The sequence below is a fragment of the Pipra filicauda genome, unplaced genomic scaffold, assembly GCF_003945595.2.
Source record: "Pipra filicauda isolate LSUMZ 115617 unplaced genomic scaffold, ASM394559v2 scaffold663_size174747_pilon, whole genome shotgun sequence".
Classification (NCBI taxonomy): domain Eukaryota; kingdom Metazoa; phylum Chordata; class Aves; order Passeriformes; family Pipridae; genus Pipra; species Pipra filicauda.
This window is the reverse complement of record NW_024104824.1, coordinates 156,185-167,994: the sequence shown is the minus strand read 5'-3', so window position 1 is coordinate 167,994 and position 11,810 is coordinate 156,185. Positions and strand designations below refer to the sequence as shown.

Here is an 11,810-nt window from a genome sequence, read left to right as displayed (position 1 = left end):
GTATGCCTTCTGTCAAGCCCCAGCGTTATTCTAGTTAAATATTCTTTGAAGAATTTGAATAGCAAGTACAGGTTTGACCAAACAGAAAGACAAGTCTTTCCCTCCTCACCACTGATGTGCCTGAAACAGGAGGCTGTTGGCAACAAGACTCTTCCAAGAGAAAGCCCATCCTCAGGTGGAATCTTGAGTTCCTGTATCTTATTTATCTTCCTTTGAAAAGAAAGTATTTAAATAAAAAGAGTATAAATAAAGTTTGCGAGACTTATTTCTGCTGCAACTAAACACTTTTTTTTTCCTTAGATATAGATCACCACAGCACATGTACAGAGCTTTTGCTTTCAGGAACGGAGCTTGCTTGTTGCCTCTTAAAGGGGAAAAACAGCATTCTGGAGCTGACTCTGGATGTCTGTTAGTTCATGAAATGTAATATTTATTACAGTCTGATACTTTAAAAGAGTAATGCTTGAGAAACTAGAGGTTTCTAAGACAGGTAATTGATACTATATACCCCCTACCCAGCCTATTAACACCCTGAGGCTGTGATCGTGCACAGGCTGCTGATGACTTCAGTTTGCCCTGAAGAATTGGGTCCTCCTTCCTATAAACCATTTCTTTTACTTACAGGCACCTTCTCAGAAAGCAGTAAGGACTTACCTAGCAGGAAAACATGAGCCTGCAGGGTGAGGCACTTCATAAATACCCTTAAGGAAATATTTGATCCTCTGTTAAATAGTGTTCATTATCAAATTATTCCCAAATAGAGAGATATAAAGGATAGTTCCATAGGAAAGGCTTTATTTGGAAAACACCTGTACCAAATCTTTTTTCTTAAGTATGTCCCTTAGCTTTTAAGATAAACAAAGTTTATGTGCAACTAACAGATTCAACTTAAAAGACTATCTTGAATGCATGGGGGAGTAGGGGTTCAATTTAGTACAGAAAGTAGTTGAATAGTAGTGTAATGTAAAATAGCACTGTTTTGTACTGGTAACATTTTCACATGGTCTAATAAAAATTGCCATTAAAATACCCAGAGTTAAAGCTGAAGAGGAGACATAAGTTTAATGGTATCACAGTGGAATAAAAACAAGTAAGTTGTCAAGGACTACAGAAAGTTTCTACACTTAGTCTTCAAAGTACAAAATACAATAAATACATGAGACTCTTTGTAAAAAGAGGAATCTAAAACTACATTTTCTGTTACAGCACATAATAGTTTGAATACATAGAATCTCTAAGATGCTACAGCTTTTTTAAAAGTTATTGCTAAATGGATCAGTCAGGTGGGTGTCACTGTTCAGATGCACTTCAGTTTAGCTTCTTTAACAAACATTCTGCTTCCAGCAATAAGCAGTTGGGTGCTGTGCATGTACTTGAATTTCTCCCATCTGGAAAAAGCCTTAGGATAAATTTGGACAAAGCCAAGTTTCCTTCAATGGTAAATTGAAAAGGTCCTTGTACTTAATACAGAAAAAAATGTGAAATTCTCTTCTGCCATGTTTGAAGAAACCCAAGTGGGTACTTGAACATAATGGCTTGCTTCGACCAAAGGCAGCAGAATTTCATTTGCTTGCAAGCATTATTTCATCTTGTACAATGCCCTCATCCATTTGCTAATGCATCAATCCTTCATTTGTTTTCAAAGCACATTCTTCATAGCTTTCAAATTACATTGTCATTGAAATAAGTCTCATGATATTGGAACCAACACAAAATGAATTTTTTTTCATAAGTCATCCATGATTAGTACTTCAAGAATCTGGCTTCTGTACTATTTCATGCCAAGCTTCTTTGTCTAGGTTTAATCCTCGGATACAGCTGAGGGTAAAACAGAAATGAGGTTTAAAATTTTATTGCTTTAAAAAGTTAGTTTTTTAAAGAAAAATAAAGGAACAAAAAATTTCTTTTTGGTGCTACAAGGCTAATGTAATCTGAAGTAGTAAAAGCATGGTTATAAAAACACCCAGGTCACTAACAAATATAAATTTAGCATTCCTAGGCAAGCTTAAAAAAAAAAAAATACCAACCATGTCAGTTCAAAAGGAAGGTATTGAACAGCACACAATACATAACTTTCAGCTCTACCCAGGTGGGTGGGCCAGGAAAAGCACATGGCTTTGTAGGTCAAGAGACTTTAGTGTTCAGTGAACTGTAGGATTGTTCCCTATTTTGCAAAGGGGACTGGAGAGGTAGCAAAATCTGGTTTGCTTTCTCTCTCTCAATGCATATCAACTTTTACATGTGTATCTTGGGGCAAGTAGGAAACATCTGGCTGCAGAAGGACCATGGAACTGTCAGAGATGTGCTTTACTTAGCAGAGAGTATGTGGCCAGTGCAATTCATTTAACTGCCCAGCCATAAATTGGTACCTGCCACCCTGTGGCCCTTGAGCCACATGCTGTTCACACATTCTGGCCACACACACAAGGGTACGGGGTGACAACTGACAGTGCCAAGATGCTTGGGAAGCTCTTGGCTCCCACTTGCAAGGGCTTTGGGAACAACTACTGTTCTGAAAAGCATGGCTACTGGCGTATGAAAAATAGAGGGACACACTTCATACAATTAGGGGAAATGAATTCTCCATGCTCTAAATGGCAATGCATGTCTACAATGTATCTTGGGTTTTTTAGTTCTCCTTAAATGTGCTCTCTTCTCCCTTCAACCAGACCCTGGTTTCTTCTTTTTTCATAGTCAACTAATCATTAAGAGAAAGCCAACAACTACCCACAAGGTCTGTCTCAGCCTGCTATGATTTCACCACTAGCAGAGATGAAATTAGTCGGTTATATCACACCTGACAGTGTTCAAAAGATTTCGTTTGCCAGTATTATCTTGCCAGCTTAGGGAGCTAGGGCATCAGCAGGCAGGGTAGAGTACTGATGCAGATAATTTAATCCTTGTTTTTATTCAGTACACCTAACTGCAAAAGGATAAAACAACCATGATATAAATACAACTTAAGAATTTATCAAACTACCAAACATTTTCCTCTGCGCTGAACATCATAGCCTGGATTTCAGCTGCTATGTTAAGAGTCCAGTAATTGCTTTTGAGAATAACCACAGAATATTTCAGTGGAAGTACTAGAACAACTGAACAGACACAAGAGTGTAACAGTTAATACTGTGCTTGGGTAGTTTTCCCCCAAGATTCTGTTTGGATTGTGTTGTGCTTACAAGGACAAGTTGTGATCGCTAGATTAAGCTGTTTTGCCCTGGGCTTTTGGGTTTTCTTACAGAAGCACAGATGCTCCTTGTGTTCTTACACACCTGTGCTCAGCTGAGTGCACAAGCTTATGAACAAGTAGCACATGCACAATTCACACTGGGGCAGGCAAAAAATAAAAAAGCTGCTATTTTAACCTCACGGTGCAGGGCTGATGGCTGCTCTCAATTTAGAAGTGTTTACTTTGGATAGGAAAACACTGAGCAGAAGTACTACGTTAGGGAGAATTTTACAGTACATTGTGGGCAGGCCTGACCTGAAAGTGATACAGAAATGAAAACTGATTTTGCATTAGATGCAGTTGCTCTGCAAAATCTAACCAGTTTAAGAGTAAGGATTATCTGCATGAGGAAGGAGGTTCAGCCTCTTTCAAGCATCATAAATCAATCAGCTAAAATTCAGAGTGGTTAATCTTGGAGAACCTTTTATCTCCAGCAGCAGGGCAACTGGATATGCAGAAAAAAGCTTAATGGAACTTTTATACATTTGTCCATCTGCCAGGGTTTTCTAGTAACTCAGCCATGAGGAGAAATATGGGGACATAATTGAAAATATCTTATTTGTACACAGTTGTTTTTAATAAGAGGTCAGTACAGAAGGTGATGAGAAAAGGAGAGGCCATTCATTTAAATATTATTGTTAAATATTACTTAAAAAGCATAGGAGAAAACAAAAATCTGCCTTTACTTGGCAATGGAATTTCTTTTGCAACCCTAGGAGAAAAAACCTAGAATTTTGCAGTGTTTATATCTGTGAAACATCCTCAGATCACAAGGTGCACTGTGTATACCCAGACAGGGAAAGACTCATGACTCACTCTTCATGCAAGCCTCAGTTCTTAAGGCCTTTTGTGTCAGTACAACAATTTTGAAAGATGGGGAAAACCAGTTCACAAAGAATCATCGAATATCCTGAGTGGGAAGGGACCCACAAGGATCATTGAGTCCAACTCCTGGCCCTTTACGGGACAGCCCCAAAAATCACACCATGTGCCTGAGAACATGCTCAACAAACCCTTATGCGCACATCATGTTTGAATTAAAGGGTTTTTTTCTCTAAGATAGTGAGACAAGGTTAGTATGAGAGCCTGCTGTGTACAGCAGGGTGATGACATATGTTGTTCTTTTATGCACTCATCAATATAATCTGTGTTAGGTATCTTAAACAAAGGGTGTTAACCCATTCTCTGTTCCCCACATGAATACACGGAGAACGTAAACTCCTTCCTCTGGACTTTTAAAATGGCACCTCATCTACATGCAAGAGATATGATGAGTATACAGTGCTTTGTATACTCCACATATTAGGGTGGGGTCTTTTTGACTCTGGAAGTACCAAGGACTCACCCCCAGCAGGTTGCGGGGAACGTAGCCTTCCTTGTCGTTCAGCCGTGCCCACCACCACTCGATTTCATCTTCATCTTCCCGGCGCAGGATGGTCATGCAGTCTCCTTCTTTCATCGAGAGCTCGTCATCGTTCTGAGCCTCGTAATCCCAGAGTCCATAAATCACTCCTTTGTTCATTATACCCATTTTCTCCTGCACTCCTGCAACATTGAAAATACAGAGCTGCTAAATTTAAAATAAATAAATAAATAAATAAATAAAAAAGAAAAAGGACAACAAGTGGAAAGACTGCTTTACTCTTACTGGAGAGCAGTCCAGGAAAAAAAAAAAATAAAAAAACAACCCAACATCAATTCCTATCACACTTGGCATCTTGTTGCCATCAGCTTACTCAAAGTCAGTCCTGGAAGAGGTGACACTGTGGAGTTGGTCCTTACATACAGCAGACAGAATCCTTCCTTGCGTGTGTTCAAAATATACGAGGTAAATGGGGAGAGCAGCATTGACTGAGAAAAGGTTATGGTTTTGTGTTCACACTTTCTAGACCTAAGTGATGAGCAAAAAAATACTTGTTTGTACTCTTAGTCCATCAGTAATCTTTTTGTCATTTTGATGCTTGTTGTGTCATTTGCCACTCGTGTCACTTTATTTCAGAACCTTAAGACGAGATGCATCTCAGACCTGTATCTGAAAGATTTGTCTGCTACCCTCCAGCTGCTTTTGGTTAACTCAAACACTTCTCAGCATTTCTTAATTTCTGACACTATTTTGATTATTTTTTTTTTAAACACTGACTTCAGAAACACAATTTTCTTAAATTACTTCTACACCAAGGTGTCTTGGAGTACACACATGTCTAGCAGATGTTATTTAAAACTAGTTCATTTTACAGCTGTAGCCAAAAATGAGATACTATTCTTTCTGAACACATTCCTCAGCCTCTAAGCAGCAAAAGGTATCTTAATCGTTATACAAACTTTCTCTTATGTAATTATTTGATTTTAAAATACTGAATCCAACTGAGTTTTTTTTGTCTGGCTTTGGTATTTCCAGGAGCAAGGAGTACTGCACACTGTAAAAACAACTTGTCATTTCCCTTTTCATCGCTTACCTATTACAACCTATTGTACAGGATTTTTAGCTATATCTGCTAAAGGAAGCATCTGCTCAAATCAAGTTCTTTATTTCTGCATACCAGATCATCACATAAAATTAAAATTACTTCCACTGCATGATAAGCTCTGCCCAGAAAAACTCTTCTCTTGCTTTGCATTTGGCATAATTACAGGTTTGGCAAAAGTTGTGCTCTGCACCCACGTGGAAGGTAAAACTGAGCATCAAACATCAAAGCAGACAAACAGAAGAGTCACTCAATGGATCTGGGCTCCTAAGGAGGTATTAAGGGTCACAGGAGGGTAGCAGGGCAAACATGCTCTTAAGAGACAGCACAAGCATTACATCTTAGAAAGTGAAAAACTGCATACTTAAGCAGCATCAGACTTGTCATTTAATCAACATTGAAGGATTAGTGGTTTTATTTAAACCTACCTGCACTTGATGTTATTCAGTATTGGGCACAATTTACAGCAAAAAGGGATTAGGTGGATTAAAGAATTACAGCAAGGTTTCTCACCTTACAAATGAGTTTAGAGGGCCAGGTTTTAATGTCATATCTGTTCTGGAAACAGACAGATACACATTCCCAAACTTCTTTTACAGCAAGAAACAGATTTAGCTAGTGAAGGAATTTCTTACTATAATTATAGGCAACCAGAACCAGCCTTAGCAATAGGATTAATACGTAATGGAACAATATGGAACTTCGATAGCTGAACAACCAATATATCAAGAGATACCCTAGTTTCAGTGGTTGCGATTTGGAAAAAACTGGCAATAGGCCCAAGCCTTACAGTCCTTTCATGACCCATTGATAAGTATCTCATAACACACACAAAAAATCCAAAACCCAACAAAAAACAGAGTATCAAGTGAGACCACCAGATGGTAGGCCCAGAAAGAAAAACACGAACAAAAAGAATGCATTTCTTCATGCTGTATCTAATGAAACCATGGCCTTCCTTTCCACAGGAAGATGTGGATTGTTTAACTGAATTTAGGAATTAAACAAATTCCTGAAAGAACTCCCTCAAGGGCTGTTCACCACAAAGATATCATCTCTTAACTCATATCACAGTTAATGCCAGTACAAAATATTGGACAAGTATTATTAATTTTTTATCTAGTCCTACAATCTTCCTTGGATATTTGCTCTTGATGATCACCCTTAGAGAGTCTGAATACAAAACTAAATGGAATTTTGCTTCACCCACAGACTTTGATGCTAGTTAAGAAGGTTTCCTCCCTTCATAGAGAAAACTATATATTTGGCACTGAGAGATAGTTTTCAAGCTTAGTGAGGACAGCTGGACAGACTGTTTTGAAATATGCTGGCTGAGCATCTTATAGAAACTCAAATCCCGCTTGTTCCACAAAACCAGGGAGGCAGTATTACAGCTTTTTATGCTGTGTTACACTGCTGTTACACTAACATCTTACAGAGGGATGACACACCAGCTGGTAGGTGCCTACAGGACAAGAACAACATACAAAACAGAGAAAAGTAATTTAAAACCCCATTACACACAAAACATGCAGTAAAGTAATTTAAAACCTCATTGACTAATACTCATCACACCCTCGGGGGAATTCATTCTCTCCATTAAAAGATAGTATCTCTGTAGTCTTATTATTTTAATAAAATCTAAATTTAATATGGGATTTCTTTTTAAATGCACATGAAGAAAATAAGCCAGAAAGCTGAAGTCAAATTCAGTGCTTACTAATCTCCATCAAAGCAGAAACTTGGCAATACCTTTCCTGGTTCTAAAGTGCACATTAGGAAATACTCTTCATTCAAAGACACTAGGTAACAGGTATGAACTGCCTACTGAGGTAGCTGTATACTATATATACACCTTTGTTTTTATGTAAAAGAAGTACTTATGTGACAAGATTCACCTGACTGCTACCTCACACCAGTGTATCTGTCAATGCACACACTTAACTCAAAGTTTTTGATGTAGGGAAACCTTTTGTTACTCAGATCTCCTCCATAGGTTGGATGTTATGAAGTTGGTCTTAATGGAACTTGTTCTGTGACAGCAACCTGGCTAAAACCTCTCTCCTTCCAAGAGGAACCTGAAGCATGGGCACACAACCCAAATGTGCAACTTACCCCTCTCCTCACGCAAAAATGTACTGAAAAGTGCCAGGTGAGCCCCTAGCACTTGCCAAAACTCAGTGATGGCACCTACCATATAAGAACTGGGAGCACTGTGTGTAGCCTTCCTCCATCTCCTCACACTTGTCCGCAGCCGTCTGCATGTCACTGTAGGTCATGGCAAACACGGCCGCGCCCGACTCCACCAGGAACTTACACACCTGCACGTTATTGCAAGAGGCTGCACAGTGCAACGGGGTCCTGCAAGGCAAGAAGAGAAGATGACACTTGGCTTATACTGCTCATGGCAGCGCTCAGAGACCCCTGGGAGCAAACCACATTCACATGTGACCTCCAGCAATCAGTAATGCAGCACTGAGGGCTTCCCACCAAAGCACTCAACCCAGGATGTCAAGAGCAATCGCTTTTCACAGATAACAGGAGCCATCGAGAGCTGCTTGAGCCCTAAAGCTAGGTTTCCATACAGATCTCTAGTTATGCTACCTTTTTAGTCCATTAACATTCTAAGAACATTTATTAAGGCAATAACAATTAAAAAATTAATCAATATTAAAAAACCCACTCAGAAATCTTCCTGACATCATGCCTCTTACAATCTAGACAATTACTTCAAGATTTGACTTTGTGCAGGTAATTGGGGTAACCACTAAGGCTGAAAAAAGATGTTTGTTGTCTCTCAGTCTTAGGCCTCAGATACTTTTGTTATATGCAGAAATAATAGTAAAATCACTGCCTCCTGCAGCAGCCTTTTGTAAATAATCTCCTCAGCAACCTGTGAGAAGGATTTGTAGCCCATTATGAGTTGCAAGCCTCGTTTGCAGGCTGTAGTTTTCCACTTTGTCCAATACTCAGACAAAACAAAACAAAGAACTGAGAAGAGTTTGCAAGGGTAGATACTGCCCAGAGCACATATAAGTTATGGGCTATCTCACAGAGAGGACCACTGGGAATTTCAGCATAAGGCTCATTATGCATAAGCTGTCTTAAGTATCTCAAACACAGCAGTTTCCTAACAACTGCACCCACCCTACCAGGCCTCAGACGCAGTTTTTTCATATGGGGAATATCAGTATAAATCTCCCTGTTTTCCCCTCTGCACAGTCTCATGTGATGCCCCACACAGAACTGCTGTTGCTCTGCTGTGGAGAAGCCATTGCCAGCTCCACAGGAGCAAAATGAGGGATATTGTAAGGGACCTGCAGCAGCCCCCAAGCCATGGCTCTCTTGTGGAGAGCATCTTCAAGGAGCCACTCAAAGAACTCATTACCATCCATCACTATCTGCAGCATTCACGTTCACCCCAAACTGCACCAGGAACTTCACGATTTCCGTGTGCCCAGCACACACAGCGTTGTGCAGCGCAGTAATCCCTTCATCATTGGGCATGCTAGGATCTTCAACCTGCTCAGACAGAAAGGAACCATTCACATTCTAGTGCAACTCTCTAGAATAAACACCTCTTCACATATAAAAGTGAGTTGTCCTATTCTGAAATATGAATTCGAGACATTTCTAGGAAGGACATAAGCAATAGGCAGAAGACTATAACAACGGCCAGTTTTGCAACAAGACTCATATATAAGTTTGCAGTGTCCTTTTAACAGTGAAAACCTAGAGTGGTTCAGAGAAACAGTATCTTGATAACTCAGAAAAAGTACTTTTGAACAGATTTCTGATATTTGCCCATTTAATTGTGAGCAAAGTTCATGTGGATTTTGCTTATCAAATTATCTAATACCACACAATGTGGGGATGAAACACTACTAAGAAATGAGAAAAAAATTGCCCTGCAAATTTACAGTCTTGATGCTAAATGCCCACTGTGGATTCAACACACTTAAAGTCGGCCTCCAGGTATGATCACTTATGACCTATTAGGACTTATGTCCTCAAGGACAGATCTAGGTTGTGCACTATCCTTTTAGCTTCCCCAGTCCAGGAAAGCTTCAACTTCCTAGTTTTGAACCGAGATTGCTATTTCTTGTCTTGCAAGTTAGCATTTGTACCTCATAAATTATTCTCTGCACAAGGTCAAACTCCCCCTCCAAAGATGAATCCAGAAGCAATGCAAGGGGATTGAATTTCACTCTCATTCCATGCCCAATTCTCTCAGAGCCAGTCTTACGCAAGTTCGTCCTCTTCCCCTGTGAAAAGATAACAAATTATAGGCGTTTTTTTCCCTGGGAAAAACAAGAATACAAAACTGCTTATTTGGGAATGACAGCAGAAATGATCAACTAAAGCACTGTTTAATATGAAATTTATACTGTTTTCTACGAATTCTCTAATACATTATGAATATATTATGTTAGACATGCTACGAAAGACCTCTGCCTTTATCTCTGGACAAGGTCACTGTTCAACTTTAAATACAGAAGTCACCTTGATCAAACATTAACAAAATACAAAAACTCCCAAATTCCTGAAGATCAGGGAAAAGCCTCTTTTTTTTTTTGTTTGGACAATTTTAGCATCAACTCTCACAGCTGTTACACAAACCAAGCAGCACACTCCACTTAACTTAACTGATGTTAAGTTCCTAAAGTTTTTGTAAGTTCAGCAGAGGTTAGCAGAAGAAAACAGTTACAGAAAGTGGTTTTGCAAAGAATATAGAACCAAGTGCAGAAATGGTTTAGATGCTCCCATTGATACTGGAAACCCAGCATTTCTATAGCTGAGTTTGTACTCTTTCCTTCAGAGAACATGCACCCAGCATTAGCTCAGCGCTCGCCCCAGCTGGCTGTGCAGCAGCAATAAACTCTATTCATGAGGGTATGTAAATTTCTGACAGATGTCCAGGCAAAGATGAATAGAAATTACTCACATTTTGCAAGAGCAAACACGTGAAGATAAGAGATATAAGAAGAGATTCCCAGAAAATACTCTTCTGCCTGTTGATCTATACATAATATCAAAAGTACGGGCTTTTTAAAGAAACAGCCTGTCAGCACAACGCAAGTATTTAAATATGAAATCAAGAAGTTGGGCTGGTTTCTTCTCATCACTGCCGAATTATTATAAAGCTAACTAGAAATGAGTTCTCACAATTTAGGAAATCCTACCACTCAAGTTTCCTTGTAAAAGGGAACAAGAACAAAATCTTTAAAGCATGGAAACATGCCATGTCTATTCTATGCAGAAATTACAAGGTTAAAAAGCACATTTAAAGCTTTTAACTGCCCTGCACTGAAGATACAGTGGAAAAACCCACTTCCATGCATCAAGTTATTAAAATTGTATTCGTGATAGGTTTTTAAAGAAAGTCTTTGAAAAACCAAAACCATTAAACATTCTGTTATACAGCACTAACATAACATCACACCACACGCAGAGAAAGAAATTTCCAAAATAAACAAGACAATAAAAATGCTGCCCACCCTTAGCCCCAAGAGACTCCATTTTGATGCAACTTGAGAAAAGACTGATGTTAAATTAGGTTCCAAAGAAATTCAGAAAGCATTCATGAGAAGAAATGCATATAGCTGATGTCTACAAATGAGCTTTCAAAGCAAAAACGAAAGAGGTTGGTTTCTCCATATTTTTCAAGCAAGGCACTTTTCAGATAAACAAATGCAATCCAGGATTAAGATAATTAGTTTCCAGCTCTTAGCAGTAGTGGGAAATGCCTGTGAAATCTGTATCTGTACCTCAAGGAAAAAAAAAAATCAACTTTAATTTATCTCAAAAATTAAGTAAAAATTGGATGTAGTAGGCAGATTGCTATAAGGAATATTCTTTACAGTTCTGAAGAATTTTACTTTTTGTATATCAGATTCCATTTGAAACTTTTCATTATGTCATTAATTCTAGAGACAACAGAGGCTTTTCATTACTGTCATTCAGTCTGGAGATAAGACCATCACAAATAGAAGAGATACCCACAGAGAGACTTCTAGACCATTTGTGTGACTGTTGTCCCATATCTGCTTAAGGTCTACAATACAATGCACAGAGTTTATTGCAGAGCTTGAAATGACTTATTGACAGGGCATCCA

General features: G+C 38.9%; 1 protein-coding gene across 2 annotated transcripts in view; it reads right to left on the bottom strand.

Annotated features, from left to right (window-relative positions):
* Positions 1-775: 775 nt before the first annotated feature.
* The window catches only part of TP53BP2 (tumor protein p53 binding protein 2), a 49,533-nt gene continuing 38,498 nt past the window's right edge, over positions 776-11,810 (bottom strand). For both annotated transcript variants that reach the window (XM_027738966.2, XM_027738967.2), the window contains exons 14-18: positions 9,822-9,959; positions 9,083-9,216; positions 7,889-8,055; positions 4,575-4,774; positions 776-1,818 (exon numbers count right to left, since the gene is read on the bottom strand). In XM_027738966.2, the coding sequence (XP_027594767.1) occupies positions 1,777-1,818; positions 4,575-4,774; positions 7,889-8,055; positions 9,083-9,216; positions 9,822-9,959 (681 nt within the window). In that variant the 3' untranslated portion in view covers positions 776-1,776. The remainder of the gene's footprint in view (positions 1,819-4,574; positions 4,775-7,888; positions 8,056-9,082; positions 9,217-9,821; positions 9,960-11,810) is intronic.